Below are 20,281 nucleotides of genomic sequence, written 5' to 3'. Positions count from 1 at the left end.
ACACTCATCTTCTTTGATCCAGGTGCCAAAACCAACTTTATCTCACCAGAGTTAGCTATGAAGCTGGGCATCCGAGCTGAAGAGATGGGGTACACAGTAGAGGCAGGGTTGGCATGTCCTGGCCACTCAAAGTGTGTTACTCCCATCATTGGAAAACTGCGTCTGCATATTCAGTCGTATGTAGACACAGAAGAGTTCTACATCATGCCGCTGGAAGGATGTGATGCCTTGTTGGGGATCCTGTAGATGTTCCGAGTGCATGGAGTCTTGGATGCCTACAACAAAAAGATCACTTTACAACATAGGGGCAAAACTCACATCTTGGATGTAAAGCTTAAAGGAGAGTCAGTCCCTATTGTATCTGCTTCTGCTATCACTTCTGTAATAAAGAATCATCTTTCTGTGTACTTGATTTTTGCACGTGATGTCTCAGATAGTGATCAGTCAAAATTATCTGTGTTAGATAAAGAAAGTTCAGCATTTTTGCCAAAGTTTAGTGATTGTTTTTCTGATTCATTACCGTCGCAATTGCCGCCAGAGAGACCTGAAGACCATCGGATAGATTTGGTGCCAGGGTGTAGCCCACCAAATAGATCTCCATACAGGGTTAGTGCAGCGCAACAGAAAGAGATTATGGGCCAGGTTGAGGAGTTATTAGAGAAGGGGCTGATTTAGCCTAGTTCTTCACCCTTTTGCTCCCTAGCGCTCCTAGTGCAGAAGAAGGATGGCTCATGGCGCATGTGTATCGATGACCGTGCGTTGAATAAGAATACCATCAAGAATAGGTTTCCTATTCCTCGAATTGATGATATTCTCGTTCCTTTAGAGGGTGCTGCACTTTTCAGCAGGATAGACCTTAAGAGTGGGTACCATCAGATTCGTATAAGGCCAGAGGATGTGCACAAGACTGTGTTTAGAACGACATTTGGTCTTTATGAGTTTCTAGTGATGCCGTTTGGGCTAACAAATGCTCCTGCCACGTTCAACAGAATGATGATCTAGATTTTCCGCTCGCATCAACAGTTTGTTGGGACGTTCTTCGATGACATGATAGTGTATTCGAAGAATGAAGAGGAGCATAGGCGTCACTCGATCATTGTGTTCGAAGAGCTGCGCAGTCACCACAGGTTACTTGTCAATCCTAAGAAAAGTGAATTCTTCCTCGAAGAGATTCACTTTCTGGGCCGAATAGTCTCAAAGAATGGTGTTAGAATGGATCCCTCAAAGTTCGAAGCTATCAAGACATGGCCAGACTTGAAGACTGTGCACGATGCCAGAAGCTTCTTGGGATTGTGTTCCTACTATAGAAGGTTTATCAAAAATTTTGCAGAGATAGCATCGCCTCTTCACGCTTTGCAAAAGAAAGAGGTCACTTTCAAATGGACCCAAAAAGAGATTTCAGCTTTTAGTCTCTTAAAGGAAAAGTTGACTGCAGATCCAGTTATTGTTTTGCCAGATCTCAGGAAGTCATTTGTGGTCCGGTGTGACACGTGTGGGAGTAGCATCGGAGCAATGCTAATGCAAGATGGACGAGTAGTAGCTTATGAAAGCCGAATTTCGCAAGGGCCATAGAGGACTATGCAAGTCTATGAGAAAGAGATCTTGGCCGTGATTCATGTGCTTTCTAGCTGGAAGCACTACCTCCTAGGTGCTGATTTTGTTGTCCAAACAGATCATCAGACCTTGCGATACTTCTTGACACAGTCAAAGTTATTCGAAAAGCATATGCGATAGGCAAACATTCTTTCCATGTTCCAGATTATGCATGTGGAAGGCAAGAAGAATGTTGTGGCTGATGCGTTATCAAGAAAGCCACAAATTTCAGCCGTGTCAATTCCTTATCATCATGAGTTAGATGACATGAAGGAACAGTATACTACTGATGAAGATTTTGCAAGGATCTTTGAACAGTTACAAGAGGGGCAACATCATGAGCACTACCTCCTTAGAGATGGTTTTATGATGATGCATGGCAGACTTTGTGTCACCTGGCCACTGCGACATAAGGTCATGGAAGAGAGTCATGTCCCACCGTATGCAGGGCATCGTGGTATTGATGCAACAGTTAAAGCGGTAGAGACATTCTTCTATTGGCCTACCTTGAGGAGAGATGTGGATGCCTTTGTGCGAGCATGTATATTTTGCCAAAAGGTCAAGTTTGACACGCAAAAGGCACAAGGGTTGTTACAACCACTGCCGATTCCGGATAAGCCATGGGAAAAGCATTGCTATGGGCGTTATCTTTGATCTTCCAAGAACGCCAACAGGGAATGATAGTATATGGACCATTATCTGCAGGTTCAGCAAGCAGACCCATTTTATGCCTGTTAGGAAGAAGATAAAATCTGATCAGATGCCACGCTTGTTCATGTACAATGTGTTTAAGTACCATGGTATGCCACAATCGATTATCAATGATCGTGATCCTCGCATGACCAGTTTGTTCTGGAGAGGATTGTTTGAGAACATGGGCACTACGCTCAAGTTCTCGTCTTCCTTTCATCCACAAACTTATGGACAATCAGAAGAGGCTAATTCTACTATCTTAGATCTGTTGAAATGCTATGTGTCAGATAATAAGGGCAAGTCGGAACAGTATTTGCCTATGCTTGAGTATGCGTACAATAATACGGTGCATTCGTCTACTGGCAAAGCATCTTTTGAAATTGTTGAAGACGGCAAAAAGTTTCCTCCCATTTTGCATACAAAGCACAAGATTTTTGAGGCAGATCGATATGTTGAGAACATGGATGAGATGTATAAGAAAATTAAAGTTGTCTTGGAGAAGACTCAGGCAAAGCAGAAAAATGTTGCTGATCGTCACCGTCGTGAATTGCTGTTATCACCTGGTGACTGGGTTCTATTAAGGTTCGAAAAGACAAGGTTAAAGAAGATGAAGGGCAAGGAACGGCTATTTCCTAAGCTCAGCATGCGTTACTATGGGCCTTTTCAAGTGCTTGACAAGATCAGCGATGTGGCTTACAGGCTGAAATTGCCTGAGGCATGGAAGATTCATAATGCGTTTCATGTGAGTCTACGTGAGTCTTCTAAGACCCTTCGTGGGTGATGTGCCAGAAGATATGCCAGATGAGGATCAGCCAGAAGTTGAGGAACTTGATGAGATCCTGAGTACCTAAGCAAGTTTTGGCACATAAGGACAGAAAAGTTAAAGGACAAGTTGCAAGACGCTATTTGGTGAAGTTCAAGAACTATCCGCCTATGGATGCAAAGTGGATGGAAGAGCATGAACTGTCAGAGTCACCAAATGTATTGCAGCTTTACCTTGAAGCCTTTAGGTTACAGCCTACTTATGCCCCAACCCAATGTGTGCAAAGGAGGGGTAATGATAGAGCTAGTACATCAAATGTACATATGAATTCAGTGTAATAGATAGAAATGACAAAAGTATGAAGGCCTCATTAAGTCATTTGTATCTATGTGTTATGACCTTTCTTGCGGATACATGCGATGATAAAAGAGTGTTAATAGCACAAGATCATCAGTGGCGTGTATTTATGGTATGCAATCGGGGACGTTTGCGATTTCAAGAGGGGGGTATGTCACGGAGATGTGGCAACTGTTAACTATGTCAGGAGGACGTGGCAATTGCTAACTTTAGTTGTTGGTTTCTTTCAAAGGGGTTTTGTTTTATTTTTGAGACCCTCTTCTTGAAGTAGCAAACGGTGGGACATTGTATGGCCCATGTGAACGGTAGTTTCACCCGCCAATGGGTAGTGGTCGGCATTGGAATTCGTATGGTAAGAGGATGTCTAGGCTCAGATTAAGATCATATAGGTCCCCCCGTTGCACTTAGCAAGTTGGTGGATACTAGGAAATGAACTCAATAAAGGCCTAAAGTCAAGGTGTGACTGCCAACAGAAAGTATCCGACAGTTGGGCCACATTGCAGTTTTGGATGCGGTCCCAATGAGGATAGATGGTCAGATGACCACAGGGAGCCCAACGGAATCGTTTCCTAAAATTTAGGGAACTGCTACTTTGGGCCGTGAAATGTGCTCGCGTCATTATCTCCTCTATGATAGGGGAACACTTTACAACTCTGCCGCGAAGTCAACCGGGCACCTGGTCGGGAGATTTTTTAAGCGGAGAACCCGAAACGGGAAAATGCTTGTAAATGCGCCAAGTGGCAAAAATTCATGAACTTGTCTCTTCCAGAAAAATGGGTGCTGAATTTTAAGCTGAGAGGAGTCTCATTTTGCATGTGTCTGACAGGTTAAGAGCTATGGAGTGCTTCCTTTCCTCCTTATGTACAGTTGGGTGCTAGGAGTGATGCCCTGCACGCTACGCACTGCCCTCTCTCCCCCCTACGAGCAGTATGCTATGCTCCACTAGTAGGCTTTTCATTTGACCAATGTACAGTTATGTGGGTTCATGCGCGATTGCCGAGGCAAGAGCCTCTTGCACAAGTACTGGATTAGCTAGCGGGTAATCCCCCGCAGGTAGTACAGGTGAATTCGGAGAGGTTTCACGTCAGGAATCTCGTTCGGTTCAAAGGGCAAGTAGCCCTATAGGAGCGGGAGCTCGAGGTCTTGCTACAGATGCGACCGGCACGCAAAACGGAGCCCAAAACAGGGAATTACAGCTTGCTGTGTATTTTTGCAGGTTTAGGGTTTCGGTCCTAAACGGACCCTAATACCCCCTGGAGGTTCGGGGACGTGAGGGGACCGCTATACAGGTGAACTGGCGCATTTTCGGGGCAGAAAACAGAGAATTCAGTGTGCTGCAGATTCTCGTCAGGTTTTACAAAGTGTCCGTATGCGTCGGGAAAGTCACCTATTGTGTGGGGATACTGACTGTGAAGCATCCTAGTATAATTATGCTGTCGAAATCGGGCGAGAACAGGTGTTTCTTAGCCTAGATTGTGCGGGCCAGCTTGTAGGAGATCACAGGTTTTATTCTTTCTGTCAAAGAATAAAGAAATACCGAAAGGGGCGCGAATTTTGGGGCCTACAGGTTGTGGGCGTTTGCTCGGAGCATTCTAGCTTCCGAGCCGTGTGTGTACTAAGGTGTTAATCTCCGTTACAGGTTATCTTTGCAAAGTACTCTGTGTGTGTCTAAAGTAAAGAATTTCGGGTGAAAGCCAACGCCTACCACCCCACGGGCCGGTTTCACTTTCCATCTCATTTGCACATAGTCATTAGAGCCCAAAAGGCCTCAAGGCATCGGTTTTAACAATTAGTTCAAAAGGTGAGCTAACCACCATTATTTAATCCATGAGGATACTAAAGTAATATAACGAGCTGATAGAGAGGTCAACATTATGCCAAAATCAGGACCTCTCAGTTTCATTCAGCTTAGTAGTATCTTGGTTTAGATGCATATCGTAGATTAGAGGTCATAAGCAATCAGCTTAATCAAAGCCCAAATACTCAAACCCAAGGCCAATGTGGATTGAGGCTTGTCTCATGTAGCATCCTTTGAAATTTGATCAAAGCATTCCTTATTTCCAACATCATGACAATAGCCACCAAAACTCCTCAGTTAATGATAAATACCCTCTTGTCCTAGTCCTCTGACATCCTAACCTTAGTTGTTGCCTAAAAAAGAATGCACATTCTATGATAGGAAGTGGTAATGGTCAGGTCTAAAGGATCAGTGAGTTTTTTGTGGTTCTTTTTCTTACGAACTATCTAGGTGGTTTTTATGTCCAATGGAATAGTATACTAATTACTCACTAGCGTCTCTATATTTAGAATTTCTCCTGTATCTCTACGCTTTCATTGGGATACAGTGGCCCCTTCCTAAAGGTTTATATTGTTAAAGTAATAATCTCATATCATTGGGGTGGGGTGGCCCCTTTCTAAAGGTCTATAGTGTCAAAACAAGAATTTCAACTAGTGGTCAAACTTAACGGTAGGACTTTTATATCCCAAGTTTCATGGATGGACGTATGTGGTGATGGCTAGCCAATGTGAACTGGTCCACCTCTTTAGTGTAAATATGACTAATGGTCTTGTTTCTTGAGACATTCTGTGTCACTTGGATTGCAAGCTTTAGGCAACTCTATCCCATACCCCTGTAGTTGTGGGGTACTGATTTTAGACACCAATCAATGTGATAAGAGGCCATAAGCTGCAAGCTCCCATGATCAAGGATGGATTTTATTGGCTTTATGTCAGACATGAGTGATGTCTATCCTTTTGCTTGATCTATGTGCTTGTATGGCTTGTGTCATGTTGTGTGCAAGGTAAGATCATGAGTGATGTCTGTCCTTGTGCTTGATGATCCAAGGTGGTAAGGTACATAAGGTACGGTACGTATTCGGTACGACCTGTACGTAGTACCGAATGGATAGAGTTGTTAGGTACATAAAATCTGTAGGTATTTTTAAAAAAAAGTCAAAAACCTACAATACCACCCATAGGTATTTGGCGGTCACACACAGTCCATACGACCACCGGAGCAACTCGAAGTAGGCTCACTTTCGTCGGGGTGGTGGCAACATCCCCGAAGCGCGACAGCAATGCACACCTTCAAAACGAAGTTGAGAGAATTCGCAAGGAAAATAAGGAGCTGAAAAAGAGACTCGTCACGATCGAAGCCCGCCATCCCACTGCAATGGAGGAAAGGAAACGGAAATGGAGCAGATGGAAGCCATGCTCACTAAAGCAAAAGTGAAAGTAGCCATGACACTCACAAAGGAGTTCAAGATTCAAGTAAAAGAGGAGATCTGTCGCAAGATTGAAGATGATGTGGCATCCACGCTACGCCGACAAAAACGGCAAGACGATATAGCTCTCAATGTTCGCATTGGCGGGCTCCCAAGCAATTGGAAAGAGGAGGGGGACCTCAAGTTCAATGAGTCCCTCCCTCGAATTCAAACGATAGTCTCTACAGAAGTACAATGAAACCAAACAACAATCATCACCCTCGCGCATGAACACCGCACCAACCATGCAACCGTCACTCTCAAGACCAAGTCGGATCTAATAAAATTCCTCGAGCAATCGAGGCTTCTCAAAGACACCACACTTTGGTTCGCATAGAGGACCTTACACCCGCCCAACTTAAACAGAAGAAGGTAAAACTCCAGAAGGTACGTAAAGCGCGCATAGCAAGAAAATGGGCAGTCTACTGAGGAGATAAAGCCATTGTCCAAGAGTTTCGAACTCCAAAACCGGCTACCTCTGACTTGCCCCTCCTTAGGTTTCAGTGGACCCTCAGTCCTTTTTTTTTTCCGAGAAAAAGATCCTTCTATTAGTTAATGAAACTGTACATAGGGCTACAACCTCCTCTACAAGAGAGGACTACAACAATCATGATGGGGAGACTCTCCCAAAGAAAAAAACAACATATATACAATGAGGCTAGATCAGGGGATGGGAGGAGGGAAGAGCCACACAGGTGGACGGTAGTGTCATCTGAGCACACCCTGGTCCATGATGAAAAATGGCCCTTGACGCCAGAGTTGAAGGAAAGTCTCTTTGTGCTCTCGCATGCGGTCGGAACTGCCCTGGAGTCTCTCGAACTGTCCTCTGAGAGTATGAACCAGCTCAAGCCAAAGATCCCAAGCAGTCTCTGCTGGTGGTACAGGGAGAGCCTCGAAGATGCGGAAGCAACGGGCCCGCCAGATGAACCAGAGTGTCAGGCCACTGATGAGCTCCTAACACACCTCTCTCTCACTTCACCACTTCAGTGGAGTAAGCTCTGTGGCAAGCTAGGGTGTAGGTCCCCCCCCCCCCCCCGCCCTACATCACTATCATCCTGCTGGTGGATGATAGCTCAAACTGAAGGGCCGGGCTCGTGAGAGTGGACTAAGCAACTGCCCCCCAAGTGTACTGCCGAGCCGTGGAAAGAGCAGGCATCAGCGGAAGAACACGAAGCCACACCTGCTGTGCCAAGGGACAGTCCCAAAGACAGTGACGCTGACTCTCCACAAGGTGGTCACAAGCTGTGCATGCGGATGAGATGCCACTATGCACAAGCCAACTCCCAACAACTACTGTAGCTCTGTGTGCGACCAGCCATTGAAACAAAGTGACTCGCCTCGGCAGTCTGAAGTCCCACAACCTCTCCCAAAAAGCTACCAAGAACTCAGCTGTGAGACCCTCCTCTTGCCAATGAGGTGCTGCAGCAGGGCGAGCCTCTCTCTGTGCTGCCGGTATGTGACGTCCCAGGCGAACAGTGTACTGAAAGAAAGGGACACCTGGGTGGTGTGCAGAAGAGAAGGGGTCCCTCCAAAGCCACTCTCCAGGATCCCACTTTACCCGTGCCAATGGATAGCACTCCCAAGCCCACAATCTCCAGTGTCCAGTCGCAAGAGCAGCTGGGTCAGGATCGATGACACAAGTCCTCCCACAGATGCCCACCACTCGGATCCTCTGAAAACAACACTCTTCCACCTGCGGGGCCTCTACTGCAACTCGCTGTAAGCGTCCTTCACCCTGTAGCTCGAAAAACAGGGAGAGACCAGTCTTTGAGCAAGCCCGAATAGAGATGAGAACCTCCAATCGCGTGAAGGCTCCCATCCATATGGGCGCTGTTGACTCGAGAGGCGTGAGCCACTCAGCTGGTACTGCCTTTGAGATGTCCTGGCACATGCTTTGCACCCCTCTCATGCCTCGTAGCTGAAAGCCCTGTAGCTCCTCTGACAAGCCTCAAAACTGTAACTAGTCACCTAAAGAGCGTGCTGGACCCGCTGCCATGGAACCCCAGGAAACATGAGGCCGACTACCAACCAAGTGACCTCTCTGAGTGCTAACCATGGGGTTCCAAACAAGGGGCTGTCGTCGCAGGCGCTCCTCCATGCAAGTAGGCTGATGCTGCTCCAGGCCTCGCCGCAAGTGCTCCCAAGATCGAAGCAACCCCACAGCGAAGCGATCCTTCAGTCTCCTGCTCAAACCAACTCTACGCATCTCTGTGAAGATCCATCTGGTCGAAGGCTGCCAAGGGCCTCCTGCCTGAGGCACCCTAGCACGAAGCCGTTGTAACAAGAACTCCTTCTAGGGCTCCTCACCTGGAGGAAGACCTCGGAAGACGAACTTTCCAAGAAGGGCTCTGCTCTGCTGTACTGGGTCTATGATCCCAAGCCCTCCCTGTGAACAAGGAAGAATGATGACCTGCCAAGCCACTTTGGCCCGGGCAGTCAGAGTGTCTTGCCCTGACCAAAGGAAATTCCCGATCAGCCGCTCTACATGGCTGATACAAGAACTTGAGAAGATCCACCAAGAAGTGATGTACCACATAGTAGTCAACAGTACCTGGTTGGCCACTACAACTCTGCCAGCCAAAGAAAGTCGTGCGGAGCTCCAATGTAACAACTTCCTCCTGTCTATCAGGAGGAGGGGAGCAATCTGCTGCTCGGGAGACAAGTCCAAACCAACCTGACAACCCAAGTACTAAACTGCATTCCCTGGGGGAATTCACCTGAAACCCTCACTTGGCATCCAGTCGGACACAGGAGCACTACCAACGGAGAAAGCCACTGTCTATCTCCAGTTGATCAGTGCGCCAGATGCACAACAGAAGGTCTCAAGAGCGTGCTCACACCTGTGAAGGTTGGCCTCCTGGCCATCCAAGTACAAGGCTGAGTCGTCAGCAAACTCAGTGTCCAGTAGCTCATCTCCCCGAATAGAGAGTGCTAAGCCCCGTAAACCAACCTGCTGCGACAACAAAAACCTGCTCATCGCCTCAACATAGAACAGAAAGAGGAAGGGAGCAAGAGGATAGTCATATCTGACCGAACGGGTGAGCATGAAACGATCACCTCTACCTCCTGACAAAGTACCTGACTGTGTGCCTTACTGTACAAAGCTGACACCCCTCTGATCCAAGCATCTGGGAAGCCCATCCCGAGTGCCCTCTAGAAAGTCCCAATCAACTCTGTCGTAGGCCTTCTCAAAATTGAGAAGAAGAATCACCAGATTCTCACCACGGAGCCGCGCTAGGGCAGAAGCCTCCCAAAAAGTAAACATGTTGTCAAGGATACTGCGCTCCTTGACAAAACCTATTTGAGTCCCATGTATAAGGCTCTCTAGAAGTGACTCGATTCTCAAACTCAGAGCCTTGGCAAGAATTTTGTAGGCTGAGTTGTGGATGGTGATGAGGCGCCACCGTCGAATCTCATCGAAGGAGCCACCCTCCTTGAGAATGAGGTAGATCAGACCCTCACTCATGCTGTCAGGCATCTCTCATGGGTTCAATATGTACTGAAAAGCACTATAGAGATCTGGGCCAAGCAAGTCCCAGTACTCCAAGAAAAAATTGATAGTCAAGCCATCCTCACCTGGACAGCTACCACGGGGAAGTGCACTAAGAGCCGTGTGCAACTCCTCAAGCTGAAGTGGCAGCTCAAGCCTCTGACGCATCTCCTCAGTCACAAGGTAAGGCATCTATGCCCACACCTACTCCCCGCATGCATCCTGACGCACGGGGAAGTGCACTAAGAGCCGTGTGCAACTCCTCAAGCTGAAGTGGCAGCTCAAGCCTCTGACGCATCTCCTCAGTCACAAGGTAAGGCATCTATGCCCACACCTACTCCCCGCATGCATCCTGACGCTCTGACTGAGGCTCTTCAGCAGCAGACAGTAACTCACGGTTAAAGTCAGTAGCAACTGCACGCATGTCCTCTGGCTCAGAAGCAACTGACCCGTCGGGCCTCCTCAAGTGACTGACCTTGGCATGCGTATGTCGAGGTCCCACTGCCGCGAAGAAAGCACCAATCACTCTGTCACCCACCTGTTTCCACTAAGATGGCTGTCGATGGAAAGTAAACTCATGGCGCCACTCCTCTGTGCTATCAAGCTCCTGACGAGCCTGTTGTAGCTGCTCCTCCAACCAAGGACTGTCTGGATGCTGCTCCTGCATCCTCTGCAACGAAGCAACGCCCCGTCTGAGACGCTGCTCCTCCTCTCTCGCTGCAGCCAGGCGAGCCAAAGACTCCTGGAGAAAGAAACGACTAATCTGAGCTAGTCCTGAGGCCACTATGTCGGCAGGTGAATCCTGCATGTCCAAGCTCTCTGTCCAGAGAGCCTCTACTCGATTTCTGAGTGCAGAGTCCAACAAGACCCTCTCAGGGATGCGAAGCATCATGCTCTCCCTGCGCTGCCTGTCTGCCACTGTGAGGATCACTGGTGCATGGTCTGAGAAGTTAGTCCCTGCCAGAATGCCAATTGTCCCACCCAAGTCACTGAAATGGTCACTAGTGTAGAAGCGATCTATCCGTGCTAGATTCACTCCTCCCACTCTGCGGTCCGAACGAGAGAAGGCCAAGCTATTTGGGGGCCTCACAAAACTAGAGTGGGCTGCCACACATCCGAGACCCTGAGAGTCATACAAAACCTCTCCCAAGCTGCCAGCTCAACTCCATGCACAGTAGCATGGCTACCACCAATCCTGTCAGAAGGGTCCTCCAACATGTTGAAGTCAACCCCTATGCACCAATGTTCTGCCTGCGGGGCAGAGACTCAACAATCTGTGACCAAAACTCTGCTCGTGCACTCGCCACATTGGGCGCATATAGTGATGCACTGAGCCTTGCCTGGCACAATAATCCCTCTACCCACAATGGCCTACTATAAAGAATCCGCAATAGTCATACATATCCCACCCTGGATGCCTCCTGGTCCAAAAGTAGCTGACCAAAAAGTATCTTATCATCACGCAAGAGCTGACCACAACGTCTAATGCGGCTCTCACACAGATGATGCTCCTGTAGCATAAGGAGATTAATCTCTCCTCCCACAAGGTAGCGCTGAAGCTCCTGACGCAGTTGGCCCTGCTGATGCTGAAACAGGGGCCCAACAAATCCTTGCACGTTCCATGAGACGATCCTCATGGGGAGCGAGAGAGAATAGATGCTGCCGCAGCAGCTAAACGTGCTATCTTTGAGGCTGGCTTGGATGGGGAGTAATCCGCATCCGAGTGTCCTCTAGATAGGCGTGACTGCAACGAGTCCCTAGCTCAAGCCCAAGTAGAGCGAGCCGTACGTAAAGCAACCTCCTCTGTCCAGGAGTCCTCATGAATGTGTACATAGCATGGCAAGCACTACGTATCAGGAAAGAAGTGAACCGCAATGTGTCTACATCCTGCTGTATCTGGAGGGGTCACCGCAAACTTGGCCAATGGCCATAAAGTCTGAAGCATGTCTGTAACTCCTAGGTCTTCCATGTGGTGAGAGAACTCTAGGACCTGTATATGCAACCACTCCAACACTGAGTCGAGAGTCCACTCAGTCTGGTCCCTGCCGCAAAGGGGGAAAAGAGAAGCCAACCGCTAAGTCCAAGGCCTCTATCCCCCTAGCTGCAAGGAACAGAACATGAACCCTGAAGCAGGCTGCCTCATGGTCTGTTGAGGAGTCGCCGAGAAAAGGTGCAAAGTCGTAGTCAAAGAAGTCCCCATCGGCGCCGAATGTCGAAGCTCGTCTGACCACGAGGGATTGCTGCAAAGGGAGACGTCTGTACTTGTAGAGGGGGTCGTAAGAAAGGTTGTCCCTCTATTGCCAAGCGACTCGTGGCAAAGGTGCTGCCAAGAGATCTCCTAGCAGCCGGAGATGGCCCCGCCCCCTCGGTCGACATGTGGAACTGGAGCGGAAGGGGGGGTGTAGGAGAGAGGGAGAAGAGGGGCGGGAGGGAGAGGCGGCGGGAGCAGGAGGCGGAGGGAAGGATGCTGAGGAGGGGGGGATCTCTGGGGGGGGGGAGAGGGGCTGTCGAGGGTGAAGCTGAGGTGGGGGCTGGAGTAGGGACCTCATCTTGCTCAAGAGGACCGAAACGGTTCTCCGTGGGAACCCACTGCTGCTGAGCAGGTGCGTGAGGACCACTCTGAGTGCCAGGCTATCGCTGTGGCCCCTGCTGTCGTCGACCACGGAACTGCTGCCATCCCTCCTCCACTAGAGCCCAAGCTCAGAGGGTGGCTCTGCATGTGTGCGTTGTGTCTCTGCTTGTAGCTGCTGGCCAACCCTTGCAGGCTAAGGCTGAGTTTGTGGTGTAGGTCGAGGCCTCCTCTGTGGACAGGGCTTCGCAAGATGGCCCATCTGTCGACAAATGAAGCACTGGTTCGAGAGGCCAGAATACTCCACGCTCTGTCTAAACCAACCCCCACTCACTCGAGGCAGAAGAATGACATTTGGGAGAGTGCGAGTGTCCCTAACCAGAACGCAAACTGAGGGAATGCCGGTCGCCTTGGCAGCTACTGAGGCTGCCATGCGAGGTGTCTCCAGGACAGTCCCAATCGTTGAGCCTATCCTGGACAAAAGTGGTAGGTACTCCCTCCGCAAACCAGGAAAGCAGACGGAGATGGGGATGTCTGTCTCCTCTACCAGAACATCTGAAGCAGGGTCAAAACCATGTCTCCACTGTCGAAAGTGGACTCAAGCTGCTCGGATGGTCAATGGACTCATGACGATGACCTTGGACGCCATCTCGGGGGTCTCAAACTCGATCTGGTAGTAGCCTTGTCCGAGGATCTGAACGTCCAAGATCTTGCCCACATCTGCAAGAAGGCGGGCCTGGAGAAGGTCACGCAGCTCTCCTCTACTGGTTCTGGTGCCGAGAATCTTGCAGATGACGGAAGTCGCCTACAGACGATCTTTCTCTGCGGCTAGGCTCGCTTGCCCTGTCGGAGTAAGAGCAAGTCAAATGGTGGGCTCAGGGGGGTCGGGCGAGGGGACTTCATCAGAGTCCCTCTGTGGCGGAGCTTGAGCCTCCATCTATGTCTGCTGCTGTGAGGAAAGGGCGGAGAAACGTTGTTGATAGAGGAAGCTTTTGCTGGAACGAACCCATCAATGGTGCTGGCGAGGCCCGACAAGCAGGAGAAGATGAAATGCAGGTGGGCGGGGCACTTGGAAAAGATAGTGTGTAGGTGGGCGGACGGGGCAAAGGACAGGCTGGCGGACAAGGTAGTGGTTGGCTGGGGACAGGTGGAGCTGGCGTTGGGCGGCGGAGAGGGCTGGTGACATAGGTCATATCTGACCTCCGTGGACTAATAGGGATTCGGGACCTATGAGACACATACACTAGCACAGGAGACACCACTCAGAGGGGCAGTCTGGAACTGCAATGGTTCTATATGGACACATCCGAAGCGCCTAGAGGAGATCATCAGTGAGCATGACTTTGTATGTTTTACGGAGACACATGAGAGCCCAGAGAGTGGACTACCTGTAGTCACAGGATTTCAGTGGGAGCCGACTTACAGGACCATCACCAGACAGAGTACAGCTCGGGGGTCAGGAGGGGTGGCCATACTATTCAAGTAGAGCTTACACAACTGGATATAGGTGATGAGTAGAGACGAGGAGGCATGCTATATGTGGGTATGGCTAGAGCTCACCCACGAGAGAGGGCTATACATTGCCATATGCTACTTTTCACCACATGGATCACGATATGCTATCCAGGACCCCTACTCTCGACTGTCGGAGGACATTTCTCACTACACATCACTCGGGGAAGTCCTCCTCATGGGGGACTTCAACGGGAGGACACAGAGCCGACAGTGTGAGATCTATGATATGGAGCAGCCGGAGATCATGAGGGCACTTGATGCAGAGGACATGGGGGTGAGTAGAGTGTCTGCAGATGGGGGACAGGACAACACTGGATATGGCAGACACCTTCTTGAGCTTGGCAGCAGACACCATCTCCTTATTTATAATGGGATGGCGAGGTGGCCAGATTCTGGGGGATTCACTTGCTTCCCACACAGTGGCGGAGAGAGCACAGTGGACTATTTGTTGGGCTCTACCCAGACAGCAGAGCTTATACAATCCTTCAGTGTTGCACGCACACCGATAGGGGCGGATCATTCTTATCTTACATTCTCCCTTCTTGCTACACAGCTTGCTGACCCCCCCTCCTCCCCCCCTCACACTTACACTACCATTTCTTTCACTCATGAGCTCACTCCTGTTTATATACATCACCTGCATGAGCACCTTATACACTTAGACCCCACTGCACCTCTGGACACACTCACCACACACATTACATCCATCTTACATGAGTCAGCCACTCAAAGTTTCCCACATCGCATACACACACACCCTCCACGCACTGGCACTATGCCACAAAACAGGTGGTACGATGACGAATGCCGAGATCTACACAGACACCTATGTATATTGGAGATTAGAGGGGAGATTACACATCGCCAGGCTCAGCGCAGGATGCAAACACTTACCCGTCGTAAGAGACGGGAGTGGGAGGAGCACCACTATTGGGACATCTATCATATACTCATGAGCAAGGATAGTGCTGAGGCATGGCGTCGGATTAGACCTCCCAGGCCATCCACTCCTATTCAGGACCCAGCGACATGGCATAGATATGTCGAGAGCTTATACGAGATCCCAGGACAGCCACCCATACCTACGCCATCGGCTACCCGACCCACATCATCTACTTTCTTCACCACCCACATGGTGAAGAAAGCTATATCCCACCTACAGCATGGGAGGGCTAGAGATCAGGTAGGCCTACAGGCAGAGCATCTTATATATGGTTGTGACTCATTGGCACCACTCATTGCCCACCTCTTCAACCGCGCGCTTTCAGAGGGATTCCCAGAGTCGTGGACAGAGCACACCATCGTGCCTATCCACAAATCGGGGGATGCCATGGATCCTAGCACATATTGCACTATCATGATTGGTCCTATACTGACCAAACTATATGGCGCGGTTTTAGAGGAGGAGCTCAGTTCAGATTTACCAGGGAACGGACATTTCGGGCCTTGGAACGCCGGAACGGCGTTCCGGCCGGCTGGGATTTTTTGGAACGCGTCGGAACGGAACGGCGTTCCGGCTGGAAACTGTCACCGGAACGGGACGACTGGAACGGGACAGAACGGACCGGAACGGCCCCAACGGCCATAAACGGCAGTTTTTGAAATTGAAAAAAATGACTGTTAGGCAGCCAACGGCCATTTTCAGCAGTCAAAAAAGTATATAATGCCCCCCTCCTCCCCCATTCTTCACACACTCATCAAGCCTCAAGGCCCATTCTTCCTTGCTTGAGCCTTGCTCTCAACTCTCAAGCCAAGCTCATTCTCCCTAGCTTGCTCTCAACTCTCAAGCCATAATTAATTCCAAAGTGTTATCTCTGACTACTACTCTTGCAATTATTTGAGAGCATTGTGTATGTACTATGGGCATTGTGTTTGCTCATTGTTGTTCATCTGGCTATGTACTCTGGGCGCCTCACATCCCAATCAAGTCATAATAAGGTTAAATGGTCTTCGAATCGTGTTTTTTGTGGGTATTAGAGTCAAAGGACTCTAATACTACTTGTATTCAAACACATAACGCTAAAAAAAATAGTATTTGGGTGTTTTTTTAGCCTGCCGTTCCGCGCTGTTCTCGTTCCGGGCCCATTCCCGTTCCCCCGTTCCGCAGGGAGGCCCGTCGCCGTTCCCGTTCCGCGTTCCGGGTAACTCTGGCTCAGTTCTCTAGCAAAGGGAGAGGGCATGAGGACACCAGGACAGGCAGGCTTCCGTGGAGCTTTCTCCACTATTGATCATATCTTCACCCTTAGCTGTCTGATCGACCAGACACGGGTGAGGAAGAGGAGATTATATTGCTGCTTCGTGGACTTCCGCAAAGCATTTGACACAGTACCTAGAGAGAGACTTTTTAGACGTCTGGCTACGCTTGGGATTGGAGAGGAGATGGCATGGGGGATCTATGCATTGTATGAGCATGTATCTGGCAAATTGAGATGCCCGGGTGGATTATCTGACACCCTTGTGAGCACCATTGGTGTGAAACAAGGTTGCCCCCTATCACCTACACTCTTTGGTCTATACATTGACGAGCTTGTAGACTTCATCTTGCATAGGGGTGGAGAGGGTGTGGATATTGCAGGGACTACTGTACACATACTCTTATATGCAGATGATATTGTCCTGATGTCAGAGACTGCAGAGGGACTACAACTACATTTGCAGGCCCTGGATGATTTCTGCTCACAGAGAGGACTCACGGTGAACCTTGGTAAGACCAAGGTTCTCATATTTCATACATCGGCTCAGATTCGCCGATAGAGTAGATTTACAGTAGCTGGAGGGGATATAGAGGTGACAGGCTCATATGTATATCTGGGGGTTACATTCACCGCTGCATCAGGGACCTTCTCCATGACACAGGCAGCCAGAGATAGACTTACCAGAGGATACGCATCACTAGCTCTGATGGAGAGACAGCGCCACCAGGCCCACTTCCAGGAGCCCCGGACGAAGGGGTGGCTCTTTGACACACTGGTCACACCTGCACTCATGTATGCCTTGGCCATTTGGGGACCGGGACTGGCTGCACCACCGATGTTGGTAGAGGCACTCTTTCAGACTGTTTGCCTTCTACACAGATTCAAAGATATGGATCCAGATAGGATCTCTCATAGAGCCTTCATTGCATCTAGAGAGATGGCAGAGGCAGGGGACACTAGCTCATGGTATGCCCAGACAGGAGATTGGCTAGCTCAGCACGGTTTTGATATCGATAGAGTACCACCACTCCAGTATGACACCCAGGCCCCGACCTATTCCCTCTCACGCTCTGAGAGGAATAGGGTCATCAGACAAGAGATATGGCATACATATATTCAGAGGACATGACGCAGGCCCACAGACACCCTACCTCCTAAAATGCTATATTACTAAGAGCATTTTCTGAGGTTCTCAGAGCAGGGATTCATTGAGATTCCATTATACATGCAGGAGTACATGCCACACCGACTTCGGGTCAGCATTGGCCCGCTACGAGTGTCATCACATCAGCTAGAGATTGAGAGTGGCAGAGCCAGAGGCATACCACGAGAGGAGCGTACATGCCGGATCTGCCAGACGGAGGTGGAGAGTGAGGAGCATTTTGTCATGAGATGCCCAACATATACAGAGCTGAGAGAGAAATATGGCATTGGAGACTCATTACAGCAGCATATGATAGGCCGAGAGCAGAGGAGGTTTGGCCAGTTCCTGGTTGCGGCTTTAGAGGTTCGAGAGCAGTTGTTACAGCCACGCCAGAGTCAGGATAGCAGGACACAGACTACCATCACACAGTTTTCCCGTCGAGCAGGGCTAGACCCCCCCACACTACCTACACAGAGTAGAGGGCTTACCCTTCAGCAGGCAGAGTCTCAGAGGGCACGTCGGAGACCGAGACTCCCAGGATACAGGACACATGGGTGTCACCAGAGGGAGATCTCGAGGATACTAGCTCTACACCATCAGTATCTAGAGCAGAGTCATGTACCAACACCAGGGGATCCAGCATTCCAGAGATACCTGAGCAGGCCACCACCGATGTACCACATTCTCCACCCTACATATGTTGCTTGTTTTTAGATACCCTCCCTATCATCTCATGGTGGTATCACCTTGCAGCCCCTAGTTGAGCCTGATGACGCATGAGCACACCTCGACACGAGGACCCACACTATACATTGTACACCACATGCACCACCCTACCACACCCTTTTGCATAGTATAGGCTCATTTCAGTTTGTACCCTTTTTTTTATTGTCCGATGCCTAGAGCATCAACACATGTATATGATATTGTCTCATAGGTCGAGTTCGGCCTTTTGAAGACGTTAATAAAGCTTTCTCTCTCTCTCTCTCTCTCTCTCTCTCTCTCTCTCTCTCTCTCTCTCTCTCTCTCTCTCTCTCTATTACAGATTTCTTTTCACTAGGGACAGCTAGTGGAGCAGCCATCACTGTAGAGCTCGGCCCACACTCCTTTGACTACTACCGACATTCTCATTGATCGAGCACTGAAGCTACGGAGATCCAGACAGCCACGATTGAGGAGAGGGGCTACACAACATCGACGTAGACTACAGCAAAGGATTCGAGCCATACTCTCGACATCCAGAGTGCAGATGAGGATGGATTCTAGTAGTAGTATCTTTGTTCTAGTTCTTTCTTTTGTACTCAAACATGGTATTAGATTCACTATTTTGCAATAGATTGGTCTCATAGGTCATTTTGGCCTTTTGAAGACGTTAATATAACATTTCATTTCATTTCATATCTCTCTCTCTCTCTCTCTCTCTCTCTCTCTCTCTCTCTCTCTCTCTCTCTCTCTTTGCTCTCTTCAATAGCTATAAAGCACTCCTAGACCATTGAATAAGGGCTAGAAAATCCTATGACGTATGAGAACCTGCCAAGCTTTATATTAAAGGAATATTTGCTGCCTCTTGCATGTTTTTTTTAATAGAATCCAGAGAAAGATATTGTGAATCATTTTTCTGAAGCACAAGAGAGTGTATACATATAGAAAAATAGAGTCTATATAATTTTCCACCTTTGTAGTTGTAAGAATAGAAGACATGCATTTTCTAGCCGCAACAACGCGCGGTCACGTACTTAGTTAACTAAATATGTGGCAACTTGAACTTCAAATAAACACTGGAAAAATATGTATCCCACAACTGGCGGAGCTCTACACCTTGATTTTCTTTCCTTGGCTAAAAAGACCCAGGTCAACCTTGTTGAAATCCACACACTAAATTAAATACAATATTCATATATACATACATATACATATACATATACACATATATATATATATATATATATATATATATATATATATATATATATATATATATATATATGTGTGTGTGTGGCCACATAGGCATAAAAAAAAGTAAACCTCGACACAATGTGCCATGTGGACCAAGGGCGCAGCCAGCTGATGATGGACATGCATGGGGATTGAAGGGTGGTGTACTCTCCATGCAAAACAGAGAGGCCCTTGCTCCATAGCGACGAATTTGCAGGCTTGCATACACACACACACACACACACCATAGCCAAGAATTTGCAAGCACAAATGCACACACACACAGAGTGTGTAGACAATGGAATGGCGGGCATCTCCCAAGTGTAAGCAACCTCTCATTGCATGCGTAAATACAAAAGTCTTGAGGAAGTCGATGCACGAGGAATTACAGGGTGGGCAATTGGCAGGCAGAGGTTTTGCGAGATCCATAGGTTATAACAAGCAACAATTAGTTCCGGGGCATATAGAAGAGAGAAGAGCAAGGATGTGGCAAAGCCTTATGAATTCTAGGCCTCTCTCTCTCAATCACACACAAACACGTGCACCATGACAACTGTCTTCCAATTCGTGTCAGCAGGCGCATCATCATCAGCTAGCTATATAGCCTTGGTTCCCATCGTAGGTATTCCCAGCAGTTTATATGTTTACATACACACTTGCACACACATGCACGCACACATGCACATACACACACAACAATGCTAGTGTGCAATTATGCAGAGATAGCCGTCAATTTCTGTGTTTACTTATCTGCACATGCGCAC

At 48.7% G+C, this 20,281-nt stretch overlaps 1 protein-coding gene across 15 annotated transcripts in view; it reads left to right on the top strand.

Moving 5' to 3' along the window:
- Positions 1–20,281, top strand: part of LOC147455443 (uncharacterized) — a 143,970-nt gene that overhangs the window by 37,514 nt on the left and 86,175 nt on the right. The window contains exon 3 of one of the 15 annotated variants that reach the window (XR_015188366.1): positions 18,649–18,965. The exons of 11 other annotated variants lie outside the window; for them this stretch is intronic. Coding sequence is in view for 2 of the 4 variants with exons in the window: in XM_086514224.1 (XP_086370350.1) it covers positions 17,670–18,296 (627 nt within the window). In the remaining 2 variants the exon portion in view is untranslated. Of the gene's footprint in view, positions 1–17,669; positions 18,619–18,642; positions 18,966–20,281 lie in introns of those variants that run through there. 3 more of the 15 variants (XR_015188367.1, XM_086514224.1, XM_086514223.1) reach the window with 3 other exon arrangements.

The sequence above is a fragment of the Adiantum capillus-veneris genome, chromosome 6, assembly GCF_014529385.1.
Source record: "Adiantum capillus-veneris isolate H3 chromosome 6, ASM1452938v2, whole genome shotgun sequence".
NCBI classification, from domain to species: domain Eukaryota; kingdom Viridiplantae; phylum Streptophyta; class Polypodiopsida; order Polypodiales; family Pteridaceae; genus Adiantum; species Adiantum capillus-veneris.
Note: the sequence above shows the minus strand (reverse complement) of the source record. Positions and strands in the feature narration are given on the sequence as shown.